The sequence below is a fragment of the Lupinus angustifolius genome, unplaced genomic scaffold, assembly GCF_001865875.1.
Source record: "Lupinus angustifolius cultivar Tanjil unplaced genomic scaffold, LupAngTanjil_v1.0 Scaffold_83_7, whole genome shotgun sequence".
Lineage (NCBI taxonomy): Eukaryota > Viridiplantae > Streptophyta > Magnoliopsida > Fabales > Fabaceae > Lupinus > Lupinus angustifolius.
In genome coordinates this window covers 7745-26963 of record NW_017724188.1, presented here as the reverse complement: position 1 = coordinate 26963, position 19219 = coordinate 7745, and the positions used below count along the sequence as shown (strand labels likewise).

Sequence of the window (19219 nt, the reverse complement as noted above, 5' to 3'; positions counted from 1 at the left end):
TATATATATATATATATCAATGATCATCATTTGAGCTGACGGATAATATAAACTTGAGCTTGTTAATTCACTCAAAAGTTATTATACTTTTATTGAGCCGATATTGAACTGAAAAAATAGATTGCGTTCAATTTTGATCAAAATTCAACTTGAGTCAATCCTTAACGAGTTGAACTGATTCAAGCTCGATTCTATTGATGATCTATTTATTTTAATAATATGTTACGCATATTCCTATCTTGTTATTATCTTTATTTCTATTAAATTTATCTAATATTTTATTAATTTATCTTTTATCTCTATAATAAATGTAGTAATTCATTTCAACATTCATCTTATTAATTAGGTAGGGATAAATTTTTAAAAACAATCATCGATTGCATAGGTTTTCTACAAAGACAGGAAAATAGGAAAAAAAAAACTTTTATTTTCCTAAAAAAGATACTTAATTACAAAGGTAATATTTGACATATGATTTGCCCAAGCCTCGAGGGTTTGGCTCAACTTAATTAAAGTATTTACCAAATAGTCTTATTTTGATTATCATTGACAATTTGTGTAAAGCTTATAAGGTCTACCCAAATTTATTGGGCGAACAAAACATGAAAAATGTGTTTACTTGTCCTAAAATGCTCATCCAACATGCTCTATTCGCCCACGAGCATTCCAAACGGGCAAAATGGATGGCTCACAAGCTTTATAGAGAAAGTACTTAACATAAAATATGCTAACATATAAATATTTTGTCAAATGTGAGAAAATGTGTTTCATTTGTTATATATGCATTTGTATATCATATGTAAGAAAATATTAACACTTTGTTATTATATTATTTTGATACTACCAACGGTATCTCCTTACGTTGTTATTATATATATGTATTTGTATTTTGTATATTATATAACATATTTACTAATTTTTTTTGTATTTTGTAAGTAATTTATGTACTATACATATTTTGTATTATAAATATGCATTTATATTTTGGAAGTATTATTTCATTTGTATGATTTTTTATTATTATAAATACATTTGCATATATGTATGCAAATTATGTAATATATTTATTTTGTAAGAAGTGTATATGAATTCTTATATATATTCTTTTTAGTTTTATTTAGGGCGACCTCCCCATATTTAGAGCGGGCAGATCATGATATTTTCTGCCCTTTTTTAAAATAGGTATGTTTATATCCACCTTAATTTTTTTTGTTTTCCATATGTATTATTGCACTAGAACCAATCTTATCCACCCCTAATTTAGGTAAGCATTGGGTGAGCAGAGATAAGGCAGCTCTAATTGCCCAATTCTAATTATGACATATTGGGAAGAGAAGTACAATGGGAAGGTTATTCATTACTGTAGAAATATGAGACATCAATAACTTATACTAACTCTTTTTAGAAGCAAAATAATTGTATTAATAACGCACTTCCCCAATTTATAATCATGACTATATTTTAATATATAAATTATCATTTGACCCAACAAATTTTCTTCATCGTCATTGATAAGTAGACAATGATAGAGGAGACACTCTCCCTCCTCCCCAAATACAGACAGAAAATAGACTGAAGTTAGAAATGTTCTGGTAACAAAATATCTTTAGCCAAAATTTGTGGAAAGTGTTGAGAAAGCGAAATAAAAGCTTCCAACTTTCCATTACTGTGCCAAAATGAAAATAAGAAGGCTAGAAGAGATATCTGAAGAAGGCAAACTGCTAATATTTTTTTATAGGTAAATGTTAGTATGTACAATGGGTGAGACTCGAACCTTCGACCTACTTACCACTTCATTCCTTAACCCCTATGTCTTAACCATTTGACCACCTTGTAACTCTCAGGCAACTTACTAGTAGAACAGAAGAGACACAATAACACATTCCCGTAAAGGCAACCTAAACTTATGTTTCCTCATCCTCTTAAGAAGCAGTGTAACAGAAATGACGAAAGTCTATCCACAAATATCAATCCTTCATGAAAGATTACAAAACATGCAATTACAAAGGAGAAGCAAAAAGATGTCCTCCCAAAAGAAGGTGAGTAATGTGTTTGACTATATTTAGATGGGACGCCAATATAGACATTAGACGCAAAACAAAACAAACATGATGGAGGCATTGCATTGTGCATGTAAGGTGCAATACCTCCATGTCAAACCACATGTCATACATAAATTCCATTATCCACTTTTTTGGGTCATGGGAAAAACCCGAAATGGTAAGGGAATAGTTTAAGTACAACAATTGGACTGTACAGGAAGTTTGAGTCACTAACACTTATCTTCACTTCTCAGACTCGGACCGACTTTGATCTCCAAAAGCCTCTCAACTGGTTGTCTGCAGATTGGACATCTATTTGTTTGCAACCTCAAAACCTTTGCACATCCGCTACACATGCACTGTAACGACGAAACAAATCCAGCCAAAGTATATCAAGAAAGACTCGACGACTGATTACATAGTTTTCAACCAAGGTTTTTAAAGTTAGTTACGGTCATGATGCAAATGCAGAGACGACCAAAACATATTATGACTTCAATTGTGGTTTACAGTTTACTGAGTGCAACTTAACACCCTGTTTTCAACAATTAAAGTTGAGCAACTACTAATCAGTTTGCTAACACTGGCCAGGGAGAATAATTGAAGGATTGAAATAAAGAGGATAGACAATGACAAAAATTCTGATAGTTGCCAAAATATAACAGCAACAATTATGGATATTATTTTATGCTTTACTGTATATAAATACTCGTAATATTGATAATAGTCAGCATCATTCAATCAACCAACCAAATAAATTAATTCGAAAAAGGGTAACGGTAAATACCATGTGGCGGCAGGGAAGGACAGTTGTGTCGCAAGGCTCTGACAAGCAGATAACGCACTCTTTTCCTGGGTCATTCCCATCCAAGTCATTCTCCATTGAATTTCCAATACCATATATCTCTTGCAGCTCATACCTCATTCCATTCACCCACAATATCTGCTTAACAACCTTCACCCAAAATTCACTTGTCTTCTTCTCAAACACTGCTTGAGTTATCTGAGAATTTGTGTTACTGGGTAATGGAGTTTCATTTGATCCATCATGATCGCCAGAGGATGCACTTGCCTTAACGGCTAGAGGATATACATCCATGTCATCCACTTTCAGCAACTCGGATTCTTCAAATATCGAAAAGTCAATACCAGTTCCATTAGGCTGTCTAAACTTCTGGCCAAGACCTTGCTGGAAATTTACGGTCACAGGTGGAAGAGTGTTTTCCTTCATTGATGTAAGGATGCAACTTTCACCTTCTTTCGCAAAGAAAAGTATGGTGATGCTATTATGAATGTAAAAAGGAAGCAAAACCTTCAGATAAAATAAACAAAGAACTACAGTACAAAGTGAAAACAGACAAAAATGGCATTTTAGCCTTTAACAGCAATAAGTACCAAATACATAATCTAAACCCACAAAAATGGCATTTTTGCCTCTAGTGGCATTCTACATTAAAAAATGTGGGTTTTCCTAGATAAGAGGAACAAGCACATAAGAGGCATAATTAATGATGCACAAAATTACTAAGGTCGGACACTAAATGTTAACAATCCTAGAACATGGAAAAAATTTCAAACATAAATATGATTATGAGTGTAATTTTACACATTCATCCTTCTAAACCAAGAAGGGACCAGAATATCCAACAATGTGACTGTCATAGCAACCTCCTTAAGCCCTTTCACTACACATAATCCTCTATAACATAGCAACTTTTCATTGTAGAGGTTGGAGCTAGCGATGTCTCCTTTCAGTCTTGACCAGTGTGTTACTTGAAACAAAACTCAGTTAAACTGACACAAATAACATTCACTCCAAGATCACTGATTTGACAGTAACCACAGATTTCATCATAAGTATACAAGAACACTAAATGGTCTATATGCCATTGTTCAGGCAAAAAGAATTTCAGCTTTCAAACATACTAAAGCAAAGACAACATTGGCAACTATTTACTCCACCATCATGCTTGCCATTAATGTATAATAAACTTGCAGATGATTACATCACACACCTCCTTAATACCTTCTATGCTAGCTAGAGCAACATGTTATGCCAATAAGTAGTAACACAAACAATTTTGCATTACCAACAAGGCGTTGGTCTAGTGGTGCAAGACCTCATTAGATCCCTAGATAGGCCAAAAGGCTAAAGGTTCGACTCTTGTGAGTAAAAGTTGGATTGTTGGGAGGAGCAGTCACGAACCAAAAGGAATTAGTTTCTTAACCATATGGTGAGGGGATACCCTTGATTATACAAAAAAACTATTTCGCATTGGAGACTTCTTACAAATTCATGAGTAAATTACACCTACTCTCGCTGAAATATATAGTAAAACTACACAAATTACCCATCTATTAAGTATTGTTTATAGTTTCATTGATGAGCTAATAAATATGTTAGTAGTTAGTACACAACTACACATAAATATCTTAATAACTATTATCATCATCAAATAAGGGCAAACAAAGTTACCTTCCATCAATGGTGGCATCAAATGTAAACGACAGAAGGAAATTTCCAGGATTGTCCTCATCAGGCTCAATTCTCAGAGTCTCCTTCTTGATGTTAACAGCATTCTTTATCGTAACCGCTTTCTGGTGCTCCACATAGGGCATTGGAGGCGGCGGCGGTTGCAGCTGCGGTTGTGGATAGAGTCCCCACATTGGGTCCAACATTGGACGGTGGTGGTGGTGGTTATACGCAGTCGGCAAGGGCATAGTTGGCGACGGTGGAGGATAGTAGCCAGGGTAGGTCTGATACGGAGTGGTAGCAGCTTCCTGGTAAATGAACCGGTTGGCTGTGATTTCCGGTTGAGGAGGAGGCGGATGAATCCGTTGGCCACTGTCGCTGCCGCTAGATCTGCGACGGTTGTTAATCCCGCTACTTCCTACGTTGCCCATTGAGAAAATTATCAGCCTGAAAATATTTTTATTTTCTTATTTTCTGAGTTATTAATATGATTTAGCTTAAGAACAAGTGAAACTAAGAAGGGCAGGGTTTGGCTTTGTTTGGAGGTTTTATGAGAAAAAGATTAACATATAACAGAAGAGTGAATGATTAGAGCATTCTCAAAGAGAAAAGAATGTATGTCCGTATAAGTTTTATACATCATTCTTCCATTAATTACCATTTATAGTGTGATTCTTAAAAGTAACATAAATGAACTATAATGGGTGATTGTGTATCAATTTTTATACTAAAAAGTATATAAACATTAGATAAATTAATTAATGATGTATATTAGATAGGTCAAAGAGATTATTTGAATGGAGGGTGTAATGGGATTGAGTAAATCTCCACTCCACCCAGCAAGAGAAGCACCCATTCATGTCAGGTTCTATGCTAAAGTGACCTACTTTACTTTCCCATTTGGTTTGTCTTTTTTCTAATGTAAAATATTAAAAAGTTGAATAATGATAAGATAATTAATTATTTTCCAAGCAGAAATTATGGTATAAAATCCAGAAACAAAGAATCTAGATTGCCTTGTATTCATCTACTGTTGGCTTTTGCATCCTATCTCCGTAATACATGTGTCCTTTGTGTCGGATTTTGTTAAGAAATAGATTTTATATTTTTAAAGGATATTATTTCAGATTTCTAAGTACTTGATTAAATTTTCACCAATTAGGAATTGTACTCAATAAAAATACACTTAAATTTGGCATATTAAATTAAAATAATCATATTATTTTATTCTTTAATTGTCATGAAATAATACAAAGGGTTCGTATAAAAAGGATTGAGGGGAGTATAAAGTAAGATATTCTTGTTGTGGATGCTTCAAATTATTGTATTGAAATAGAGTAGAGTAATCAATGTTATATATTGGACTCAAGTCTTTAGTTATAATGTTCACTAGATAGAAACACCAAATAGCCTATGAGTGTGGTAGGGCTTGTAATCCATATTCTCTAATAATATTTTGGTAGCCATTTAGCGCTCTTAGAGATGTAGGCAAAATTGACCGAACATCGTTACTAAAATCTCTTGTCTTATTCTCTTCTATTTATTATATGACCTTTATTTGATTGTTTGGGCCAACAATGCGAAACAATTGCTTCTGCTGCACTAACAATTGGTATCATATGATTAACCTAGGTGTCAAATTTGAGGTGGAAAAGTTTGATGAAATTGGTAATTTTGTGTAAGACAGAGATGACAACTAAGATGGGGGGGGGGGGGGGAATTAGTTGTTTAAAAAATATGACAGATTTTTCTGCAAAATTCAAGAGTTAATAGCAGCGGAAAAGTTATGCAGAAAATGTCAAGTAAATTTAAGGAGTTAAGGGATAAGGGAGTACCTAGAGATTTTATACTAGTTCACCTTCTTGTCCACCGAAGACTACATCCAATACTTACAAATTCTCACCCCAAGATTTCTTTGTACCTTACTCACTCTCTAATACCTATATCACTCTTTGGAAAACAACCTTTCCAAGTGACTCTATCTCTTTTCTTATCACACCCTTGTGACAAATACTTCAGTAACTCGAAGAAAACTTTAACTATGGCAATGATTGCCTTTACAATATTTGAAACTATGAACTCTTGCAATCTAATACTCTTTATACACATTAGTAATAATGCTCAAAAGGTTTGAATGACTTTGAAAAACCACACTTAAGGCAACTTCACAAAATATGTTCTCAAAGTTTAGAACAAGTTGCAAAAAGTGCAGAGAAAGTATTTCAGAAAAAAATAGATTATGTATATGCGTTGTATGTTGTGAATTATGAGTTTCAATGCCTTTAAATAGGCTTTCCAATAAGCCATAACACCTCTATGAAAAGGTAGGATTCGATTGGAATGAAACCATTTCGTTTGGGGTGAAAGCTGTGTAGTTTAAATCTGAAAACTAGTGCAACAACTCTCAGCAATCGATTACCTAATCGATGTAATCGATGTAATCGATTACTCAAACAGTCTATCCAACTGAGCAATTGATTTTCACAGGATGTAATCGATTACTCATAGGTTGTAATCAATTACACAAATGTTCTGCCCCACATAATAATTGTTTACCGTATTGTGTAATCGGTTACTCAAAAGGTATAATCAATTACCCTGATCAATTTTTGTTGGATAACTTGTTTCTCACTCATGTAATCTGTTACTTAGTTCTGGTAACCTGTTACTTAGTCATAGTAACCTGTTACTTAGTTCCAGTAACATATTACACAATATTTTGAATTATTTTTCATTTATACTTATGGTTTTCAATTTTCTTTTAAAATACTTTTGAGCATTACTACTATTTGTATATAATAGAGTAAGAGTAAGAATGAAATGAAGACTAGATGAAGAGCTTACATAGCTTGGGAAGATACTGATACCAGTTCCGCCTCTGAACTAGAAAATAATGAACAAGCACATCTCTCTCTCATGGCATCTCATCACTTTGATGATGAAGAGGTAAATGAATCTAACCTATTTTCTTATTCTGAATTGCAACATACATTTAATGATTTACATGATGAATACGTCAAACTCACCAAACTATTTTTAAAACAAAAAACTGAGTTAGAAGCATTCAGAAATAAACCATCACCATCTTCATGTTAAAACTGCATTACTCTTGAAAAGAAAATTTCAATGTTAAGTCATGAACTAAATAAGGTAAACAAGAGTAGCAAAGATCTAGACAAGATTATCAAATTTCAGAGACATTCTACATACTGAAGAGATCTTGACTATTCTAAAAACCAAAATTCTAATAATCAGAATGTCTCAACAAAGATAAACTTTCAAAAACAAAGTATCCATGCTTTTAAGAATAATAAATCTAGGATACATAAACATCATCCCATATACACTTATTGTAAAAATCATGGGCATACATCAAACACTTGCATGATTAGAAAACATGGTTTGCCCTTAGGTCATTATAGATGGGTTGAGAAAAATGCTAACCATGTAGGACCCGAAGAAAATTGGGTACCTAATATTACTTAACATATTTTGCAGTAAAATTTGAGAGCCGCTTACAATTTATGATACTTGGAAAACGGCTACTCAAAGCACATAACAGACGACAAAGATAAGTTCTCTGTCCTTACTCCAAGAGACAAAGGCTATGTCACATATGGTGATAACTACAAAAGAAAAATACTTGGAGTTGGTAGAATCGATAATCCACCTTCAATGACTATAGAAGGAGTATTATATGTCGAAGGACTCAAACACAACTTGTTGAGCACAAGTCAACTATGCGACAAAGGATTTCATGTGACATTCTACCCGGATAAATGCATCATCGAAAGTAAGGATTCTAATAACTCTGAAATAATTGGTAAGAGAATAAATAATATTTATATGATTGACATAGATTCTTCTTTACCAATAAAATGTGCTAATAATAATAATGATGCATGACTTTGGCATAGGAGAATTGCTCATATTCATATGGATCATTTGAATAAACTAATTAAGAAAGATTTAGTTGTCGGTTTACCCAAAATGAAGTATGTTAAAGACCACAACAAAATGGTCTTGTAGAGAGAAAGAATCGGTCCTTAGAAGAACTTGCTCGTACAATATTGAATGAAACTAATCTCCCAAAATAATTTTGGGCTGGTGCAGTTAGTACGACTTTCTATGTTTCAAACAGAGTTCTTATAAGACCAATTTTCAAGAAAACCCTATATGAACTCTTTAAAGGTATAAAACCAAACATTTCTCATTTGCATGTATTTGGTTGTAAATGTTTTGTCTTAAATAATGGTAAAGATAATTTTGGCAAGTTTGATGCAAAAGCTGATGAATGACTCTTCCTAGGCTACTCTCTTACGAGTAAAGCATATAGAATTTTCAATAAAAGAACTTTAGCCATGGAAGAATTTGTTCATGTATCTTTTGATGAAACCAATCCTATAATAAAGGATGAACTAACTCTTAATGAAGAGGACTTGCTAAGTTCCCCTTCAAAAGAGGGTTCTTTTACCAATAAAACAACCAATACTAAGCACTTGAAAATGGATAATATTCTATCTTCTCAAGAAGATCCTATTCGTTCTAATTTACCCGAAGAATGGAGAACTCATCGAGACCATCGTATTGACAACATCATTGGCGACATAAGTAAGGGTGTCACTACTCGTTTAAAGCTAAATGATGCTTGTTTAAACATGACTTTCGTTTCTCAAATAGAACCTTCTAAGATTGATGAAGCAATCGAGGATGAACACTAGATTCTTGCTATGCAAGAAGAATTGAACCAATTTTAAAGAAATGAAGTTTGGGAACTTGTTCCTAGACCAGATAATAAGTATGTTATAGGAACTTGTTGGGTATTCCGTAATAAATCAGATGAAAATAGAATTATTGTTAGAAATAAAGCTAGACTGGTAGCACAAGGATACAACCAGGAAGAAGGAATAGATTTTGATGAGACCTTCGCTCTTGTCGCTAGACTTGAGGCTATTCGGTTGCTACTTGCATATGCATGCTCTTTAAATTTTCAGTTAGATCAAATGGACGTAAAGAGTGCATTTCTTAACAGTTATATACAAATGGAAGTGTTTGTAGAACAATCTCCAGGTTTTGAAGACTACAAACATCATTCTCATGTCTATAAACTAAAGAAAGCTCTCTGTGGCTTAAAGCAAGCTCCGCGTGCTTGGTACGATCTTCTAACAAACTTTCTTATTGAAAAAGGTTTTACAAAAGGAAAGGTCGGCACTATACTATTTATTAAGAAAATAAATTATCATACTCTTTTTGTTCAAATATATGTAGATGATATTGTCTTTGGTTCTACTATTGAAACCTTGTGTAGTGATTTTGGCAAAATGATGCAAATGGAGTTTGAAATGTCTATGATGGGGAAGCTAAATTACTTACTTGGATTACAAATCAAAAACCTCAATGATGACATTTTTGTGAGTCAACCCAAATAATATAGAGACTTGCTGAAAAGATTTGAAATGAATTACTACAGGCCAATTGCCACACCTATGGGTTCTGGCACATACATTGATACAGATGAAGCTAGAAAATGCATTGATATCAAAGTATCGATGTATGATCAGTTCCCTACTTTATTTAACTGCAAGTAGACCTGACATAATGTTTAGTGTCTACTTGTGCGCTCGATATCAATCTAAACCAAAAGAGTCACATTTATTTGATATCAAAAGAATCATTAAATATATAAAAGGCACAACTGGTTGCAAAAGGAAGTATATATGATTTGGTTGGATATTCAGATGCAGATTTTGATGGATGCAAAACTGAGAGAAAAAGTACAAGTGGTACTTGTCATATATTAGGTAATGCATTGGTCTCATGGTCATGCAAGAAACAAGCATGTGTTTCTCTAAGTACTACTGAGGCATAATACATAGCAGCAGGTAGTTGTTGTGCCCAAGTGTTGTTGCTTAAACAACAATTGTGAGATTATGGCTTGGACTTAGGTTGCATACCCCTAAAATGTGATAATACTAGTGCTATAAATATCACAAAGAATCCAGTAATGCATTCTAGAACCAAACATATAGATATAAGACATCATTTCCTTAGGGACCATGTTCAAAAGAAAATTGTATATGTAGAATTTGTAGATACTCAAGACCAACTAGCAGATATATTCTCTAAACCCCTGGCAAAAGAACCTTTCTATAAAATTAGACGTGAATTAAGCATACTTGATGAAACTTACTTATCTTAAATGCTTATTCATGATTATATGTTTGCTTCATTATGCTTATAATATGCCTACTTATATTTAAAATTGCTTAAATCTTTTCAAAATTTTCAAATTCTTGGGTATGTAATCGATTACATGTGATGAGTAACTGATTACCAGGCATTAGGTATGTCTGAAAATTCAAATTATGGATTCAGTAACCGATTACTTTGGAGAGTAACCGATTACTTTGGAGAGTATTTGATTACAACATTGAGCAAGAAGCTTCAGTAACCGGTTACCTTCTTGCATAATCGATTACCTAAGACATCTATTTGAAATATGGGAATTATTTTGTGGTGAGTAACCGATTACTCACTTTGTATAATCGTTTACTCTGAGCGTTATTTGAGTTTCCGTCCTCTCCTTTTTGAAACACTTCTTCTTCCTCCTCAAACCCTATTTTTCGTGTTCAACCTAGAGTTTTCCTAAAAACCTCTTTTTTTAATCCGATTTGTGTGATTTTTGAGTCGTTTTATATCACACTTTCAATTCTAAACACTTCTATTCCATATATTTCGTGTTTAGTGACCTCAATCAAAATTCCCCAATCTCTCAAAACTCAAAACCTAACCTTTCAGAACCCGCAATTCATGGTGTCATCTTCAAGAGCTAAGAAGCAATGTATCGGTGTGTCTCAAAGAAAGAAAAGAGCTTCATATTCTAAGGCTAATCCTTTGGATTTGGCACATCTTCTTACAAATGATGTTCAATGCAAAACATTCATAGAGCATTTTATTGGACACTCCATTTTCACTCCTAAGTGTGGTAATGTTAGTAACTTTGAGTTTGAAGATTTTCATTTCCCTACTCTTCTAAGGCAACAAGATCTTTTTGAATTATGTGAGGAATTAAAAGCCTATTATCCTGAACTTGTTAAAGTATTTTACTGTAACTTGAACTTTAGGAAAAGTCATCTAACATCCTATGTAAAGGAAAAGAAATTGTTTTGGATGTTAAGACATTTAGTTCAATTTGCTATAATATACCTTTTCAAGGTAGCATCAAAGATTTCGGTCTTACATGAGATTGCGATAATTATGATAGAAAAGAGTTCTCTAGCGTTAGGTGAAACTGTAAACAATAGAGATATCCTTGCTGTAGGAAATCTCAATCTCGAAGATCGCTTGCTTCATTACTTTTTGAGCTATGTCATTCTTCCAAAATATTCAAATCATTCTCAAATCAATGACATGAAACTGCAATTGATGTATGCTCTTAAGCATAACCTTTCTATCAATTGGGCTAACACAATAATGAGACATATGTGGTCTGTTCGAGAATCTCACATCCCTTTGCCTTATGCGATCTTCATAACCAACATACTTGAGCATTTTGGTTATCCACTACTGGTGAATCCCAAGTCACACTTGATTCACACGATTGTAAAATCGATGTGGAAGTGATCCACAAAATGGGCTTCTAACGAGATCCCATTGATAGACTCTATAAACATCAAAGTGATAGACAAGCTGCACTTGTTGATCCTTATTTGAATGCCTCTGCCAACCCTCTTGAACAACAAACTTATGAGTTTCATGCTAAATATTCTTCATCTGTTCCCATGCCTACAAACCAAATTATCATGAATGAGTTATTCTCTCTTCGAGGCTACATATCTAATCGGATGGATGCTCTTGACGCTCAGAATCAACAAGCCCAATACGAGCTTCAACGTCTTCCTTATAAGATCAATATCATGGACCTTGATGATGATAACACTGAACCTGAATCTTAGATCTTTGTTTGTCTAGGAATTATGTTTGTAATGTTGCATGATTGTAAATATTTTGTTGTTTGTTTTGTGTTTTTCTGACTATGGTTGAATTTGTAAGAACATCTTTTAAGTTTTTGCTATGCGATATCACTTTTATACATATTGTATGCTATATATATCTATATTGTGCTGGAGTATTGGCTTTTCTTCTTTTTGATGAAGTCAAAAGGGGGAGAAAAGTTGGGACACTGTATTTTTTGGTTAAAACATTTCGGGCACATAACTCCAAATCAAAGGGGGAGCATACAAAATAGGGGATCATACTCAAGACAAGTCAAGAATATCACAAAGTATGCTACTCTTAGAAAACTATACTCTCAAGAAGATATTGATTTGTCATCATCAAAAAGGGGGAGATTGTGAAGAAGATCTGGCTCCAGACCTTGGCACAGTTTTGATGAAGAAAACAAAATCACATAAAAGAAGAAAAGGAAGAATACTTATGAAGACAATGAAGACAAAGCTTCAAGAATGTAGAATCTAAGTCTTTAGGTACTTTTATCCTTATACTCTAAACTATACATTTAGTAGTAATGCTCAAAAAGTATTTTAAAAGAAAATTGATAAACACAAGTATAAATGAAAACAATTTTCAAAATACTGTGTAACAAGTTACTAGATCTATGTAACAGGTTACTGTAACTAAGTAACAAGTTACCAGAACTAAGTAACAGGTTATATGGGTACGAAACGAGTTATCCAACAAAAATTGATCAGGGTAATCGATTACACCATGTGGGTAACCGATTACACAACACGGTAAATAATTACCCAATTGGACAGAACAGTTGGGTAATCGAATACACTTTTTGAGTAATCGATTACTGCCTATGAAAATCAACTACATAGTTGGACAAACGTGTTGGGTAATCGATTACATTGATTAAGTAATCGATTACATTGATTAAGTAATCAATTACTGAGAGCTGTTACACCAGTTTTCAGATTTAAATCACACAACTTTCAACCCAAACAAAATGATTTCATTCCAAACAAATCCTACCTTTTCGTAGAGGTATTCTGGTTGATAGAAAAGTCTATATTAAGGGTTTGAAACTCATTCATACATATACAATCAATACACAACTCAAATATAATTCATTCATTCAAATTTACAATTTTCTGAAATACTTGTTCTACACTTTGTGCAACTTGTTCATAACTTTCAGAATTTGTTTTGCAAAGTTGCCTTAAGTGTTATTGCAAGTTATTCAAACCTTCTAAGCATTAGTACTAAAGTATACATTGATTTATTGGATTTCAAGAGTTAAGGTACAAGGGAATCTCGGGGTGAGAAATTGTAACTACTACTATTAATATCTAGTGAAAAAATCTCTTGTGCTGCAAGAGTACTGGACGTAGCCTTCGATGGTTACTTTCTCTTGTGCTGTAACTACTACTATTAATATCTAGTGAAAAAATCTCCTTTATCTCCTTATATTTACTTGATTATTTCTGCATATCATTTTCCGCTGCTATTAACTCTTGAATTGTGCAGAAAAATCAGTCACAATTTTAAACAACTAATTCACCCCCTCTTATTTGTCATCTCAGTCTGACAATTTAAATGAAACCTATTCACTTTGGATGAAAGGTGTTCATTTGAATTTAAAAATCTGGTTTCAATAGCTCTATATAATCGATTTTAACGAAGTGGTAATCGATTACCCAAAAGTTCTGTCAAAGGTGGTAATCGATTAATACATCTGATTAATTGATTACATCAGTCAATTTTTCTTTTGTAACTGTTCTCTCAGTCAGGTAACCTGTTACGCAGTTCTAGTAACCTATTACCAACTACCACACAATTGAAGCAACCTGTTATCTTATTCTAGTAATCTGTTACTCAGGTCAAGTAACTATTACTTAGCAATTGGACTTTGTATTTTAGACATATCTAAGTCTTTATAAATTATTTTCATTCTTACTAAATATTAAAGTGCGTGTAAGGATAGAAGTACATATATGAAGACTTAATCTATAATTTTCTCGAAGCTTGAGTCTCCTATGTCTTCATGGTCTTCTTCCTTTTCTTCTTTTCGATCTTGGTGTCTTCATCAAAACCATGCCAAAGTCAGGAACAAGATTTTCTTCACAATCTCCCCCCTTTTGATGATGACAAATCAATACCTTTTGAAAATTGGGATTTGAATTTTGCTTGAGGTTTAGCATATGTAGAGGATATAAATTTGTTGAAAGTTCAAATATGCTTCCCCTATCTTGTATACTCCCTCTTTTTTTATTATATATGCCTGAAAATATTTGACAGAAAAATACCAATTCCAACTTTTCTCCCCATTTTGAAATCATCAAAAAAAGAAAAGCTAGTGTTGTCCCGCACAATATATACATATGTATAAAAAATGGTAGCAAGATATATTTGACTTATAAAAAACCAAGGTCATAATATTTGCACAATAATTTGAATTCCAAATAGTTCTAGATAGTAATATATCAAATCAAAAGCATAGCATTAAGACAACAATTAATAAATATAATTCATACATCGTAGATAGCAAATAGCAAGATATACATAAATGATATCAAAAGAACAAGTAAAAACAACGGTAACATCAATTATGAAATTGCAACAACAATAATAACAAAAGCAAAATCCTAGAATGCTAGACTGCTACTCCTAATGATCTGGATCAGCTTGCTGAGAGTCCAGGTCCATGTAGTCTAATCGATTAGATATGTGTTTAAGCTCTTCTTGGACTTGTAGATTCACTATGTGAAGAGCATCCATCTAATTAGTGATGTAGTCATTAAGCGAGTACAACTCATCCATGATCATTTGATTGGTAGGAGTGGATTCAAACGATGATGATTCAACACAAAATGCGGGATGAGTAGGATGGCCAGCAGAAGGATGTTCTGGATTTACAAATTGGTGATCACCGCGATGCTTGTAAATCATGTCATTGATACCGTTAGCATCAAGTGAGATCTTAGACTCTCCAGTAAACGAAACACCATCATAATCAAGAATGACAGTTATGAGAATAACATAAGGCAGTGGCCTAAACTCTCCTCTAAAGACCCAAATTTGTCTCATTACCATTAATGTCCAATTAATTGGAACATTATATTTAATAGCATACATAAATTGTAGTTCCATGTCATTCACTTATGAATGGTTTAAAAGCTTTTTAACTTTGATGTAGTTTAGTAGGTAATGAAGCAAACACTCCTCCAAGTTCAAGTTACCAACAAACAAAATGTTGCGGTTACACACAGAGTCACCCACTGACCTTTGCTTACATAGGAGAATAGTTTATTCTTCCTAAATCCCAAATTATAGTAAAATACCTGTACAAGTTTTGGATAGGAGGCATGATGCATTTCACAGAAATAAAAAATTCTTTATGCCTAAAAAGGATTGGGAAAATGAAATCGTTGTTCTCAAAAGAGCTTAGCATACCCTACTTTGGAGTAAAGATGGGACGTTGCATGAAGTGTTCCTTGGATGGTTCTCTGTTCCTCATTGTCTAAGAGTCGCACCAAATCAATGTATTAACTTTATTTAGGTTTTGTTGCCTCCATTGAGTTACATTGGTTCTTTACTTCTTAGTTCTAAAGGAAGAGGCCATTGTTGTCGAGGTTTGAAAATTTTAGGTTTTTAGAAATTTTGAGATTTGGGGTTTTTTGATAGAGTACTAAATACGAATATGATTGTAGTAATGTGTTTAAAAGAAGAAATGTAGTAGAAAACGACACAAAAATCAAGTAAAACAGTTGAGAAAATAAGTTTTTCAAAGTTGTGGGGGGTTACCATGTTTGGAAGGAGGGAAAATGAAGAAGATGAAGTTGAAAAATATGATTTTGCCTTAAATAGTGCAGAGTGGAATCGTTTACCACGAATGAGCAATCGATTACCCAAACTTGTTATTTGATAAATAATCAATTAATTCAACCTATAATCAATTACGTTGGCTGATTTTAGAATTTTTTTGCCACTTATACCTTGTAATCAATTACCGTTCCATGGTAACAGATTACATACCCCAAAATAATAAAAATTAAGCAATAACAAACATGTATAAGTTCAAGTAGGCATCAAATATATGTAATGAAGCACATATAATATATATTTTTAACATGTTAGGATATATATGTTGCATCAAGAATGCCTAGTTCTCGTCTAAGTTTATAGAAAGGATCTTTAGTCAAAGGTTTTGTAAAGATGCTTGTAAGGTGTTCATGTGTATCGACTAATACTAAGAGAACATCTTTCTTTTGGACATGGTCCCAAAGGAAGTGATGCCTTATATCTTGTTGGGAATGCTTGAAATATGTTATTATATTAAGTCCCATGGGCAGGTGGGCCCATGCGTGTGCTAGGGTTTGTGATCCTTATTCTCTAATAATATATTGGTAGCCGCTCAGCGCTCTCGGGGACGTAGGCACAATTGGCTGAACCCCGTTAACAAATTCCCTTGTTTCTTCTCTTTTATTTACTCGTATGTCCTTTACTTGATTGCTTGTGGCCAACGCTGTGCAACGACCGCTTCCGCTACACCAACAATTGGTATCAGAGCCAATTGGTAGATGGCTCTTAACCCAGACGTCAGATAATGGCTAAAGAGGGTGAAGGCGGGATGGCTAGACAAGGTGCGTCAAAGGTAATGGCAAAGATAGAATAGATGAGTTGAAGGAGAAGGAAATATGGCGGAACTATGGTGTGGACGATATATGTGTTGATCCAGAACCCCATAAGTTCATGTATTGGGTTAGGATCAAGGTGGAGATAAAGACTCATGTGTTGAGTTAGATGCTGACAATATCTCTCTAGATGTTAAGAGAATGTTCTCATTGGAGATGAGAAAGAGAATATCGTAATGGCGTGTGTGAGACGTCATAGTGAAAGATATTAATTGTTAGCAGATCCACAAAAGCACAAGGGCGATGGCTGACTTTAATGTAGGGTGTGAAATGGGCATTGGCTTTGATGAAAGTTGTAACACGAGCATTGGTAGAGATGCAGAGGTGTAACATGGGCATTGGCTTGGATGCAAGGATGTGACACAAACATTGGTTAACATTGACACATGGTGTGTGCTGTGGGTATACTCCTTATGGTGGAGTATGATAGTTCTTTTGAACTAGGATTGTCGGAGTAGACAATGGTGGTAGCGGTTGAGGCTTTCCAAGGAAGCTCCAAGGTTCAGTTTGACTGAGTATTGAAGAGGACGATTGGTGGTGAACTTTTGTGTAGAAGTTCCAATATATCGGAAGACTTCTTAGCAATAGGTGGCTAGGTGAAGTGTTCCATTTGATGGCAGTACAGGAAGCTACACTACAAGTTTGGAGAGCTAGGCTCTTGATAACATCGTCAAGGATACTCAGAAGGTCTATGCTGTAGGGGAGCAGTAAAAGAGAATTAGACATTGAACAAGGTGAAATCATATATTCGCTAAGGTGAAGAATATTGTGTAAATTTCCTAAGAAGCGATATATTCTTCTATTTCAATCAAGGTGGAGATTGTTGGGAATGCTTGAAATATGCTATTATATGAAGTCCCATATTGCCTAGAATTAGAATAGAGTAGAATATCAATGTTATATATTGGACTCAAGTCCCTTGTTATAATGTCCACCAGATATAAGCATCTAATAGAAACACCCCATGGGTAGGTGGGCCATGGGCTGTGCTAGGGTTTGTGATCCTTATTCTCTAATAATATCTTGGTAGCCGCTCAACGCTCCCGGGGACGTAGGCACAATTGGCTGAACCCCGTTAACAAATTCCCTTGTTTTTTCTCTTCTATTTACTCGTATGTCCTTTACTTGATTGCTTGTGGCCAACGCTGCGCAACGACCGCTTCCGCTGCACCAACATATCTATATGTTTGGTCTGGGAATGCATAATAGGATTCTTTATGAGATTTATAGCACTAGTGTTATCACATCCTAGGTCTAATCTATAATCTCGCAATTGTTGCTTGAGCCATAATATTTTGGCACAAGGTAACACCCTTTTCTTAATGTTAAAACAATTACATACAAGACTGTCGTTTACGTCCTTGGTTAATTTTATTTTTCTTTTGTAAAAATAGCATATAATGTTTTTTTATAACATATGAACATATGGTTTTCTCAGGACTCACCACTCAAAACTATAATCTAAACAATAATACACAACATAATAAACATAACAAATATATATATAAATATATATGAGCATAATTATGAGTACTAGAGAACTCTCTTAGTACTCTAAATATATATATATATATATACATCATCAGTTCAAAGAAGCATCATAATCAAGGAAAGAGTACACCATCCAGAGTCATACCATCAACATATACACTCCAGAATAATAGGATATATATACATAAATATATACACGCAAAAAGGTCTTATAGCTGGGTGGACACTGAACTCTCTATAACTGCACCAAAATACTATACGGCCATACCATACACAAATGGACCGTCAAAATCTCAACCCAACATCCTCATGCTACTGTCCTCCAACACTATCCTCCTCAGGGTCCTCCTCTGGATCCTCATCATCAGTAGAAATATATATAATGTCATCCCTGACCATAGGCTCAACATGCATAGGGGAGTATGATGTTGAAGGAGATAGTCAGACCCTCTTTACCGAGCCACAAATATCAGCCACGTCATCCTGAACTCTCCCATATACCCTGTGAGAAGACGATCCTGGACTAAACTCCGGAATCTCTCTCACAATAGTAG

At 34.1% G+C, this 19219-nt stretch overlaps 1 protein-coding gene across 1 annotated transcript; it reads right to left on the bottom strand.

Annotated features, from left to right (window-relative positions):
* Positions 1–1944: 1944 nt before the first annotated feature.
* On the bottom strand, positions 1945–5080 carry LOC109339612 (probable E3 ubiquitin-protein ligase LOG2). The gene is made up of 3 exons (XM_019577076.1): positions 4519–5080; positions 2830–3325; positions 1945–2401 (listed from the first exon to the last, which is right to left on the bottom strand). The coding sequence occupies exons 1-3, from the start codon at positions 4944–4946 to the stop codon at positions 2273–2275; spliced, it is 1053 nt and encodes a 350-aa protein (XP_019432621.1). The 5' UTR covers positions 4947–5080; the 3' UTR covers positions 1945–2272.
* Between the last annotated feature and the right edge of the window lie 14139 nt (positions 5081–19219).

What these genes read in the sequence shown, in the direction of transcription:
- LOC109339612 (XM_019577076.1), bottom strand. Translation starts at nt 4,946, where the DNA reads ATGGGCAACGTAGGAAGTAGCGGGATTAACAACCGTCGCAGATCTAGC. An exon ending in GATGCCACCATTGATGGAAG is followed by an intron (nt 3,326 to 4,518) that starts GTAACTTTGTTT and finishes CATTCATAATAG; the next exon opens with CATCACCATACTTTTCTTTG. An exon ending in TCCTTCCCTGCCGCCACATG is followed by an intron (nt 2,402 to 2,829) that starts GTATTTACCGTT and finishes TCGTCGTTACAG; the next exon opens with TGCATGTGTAGCGGATGTGC.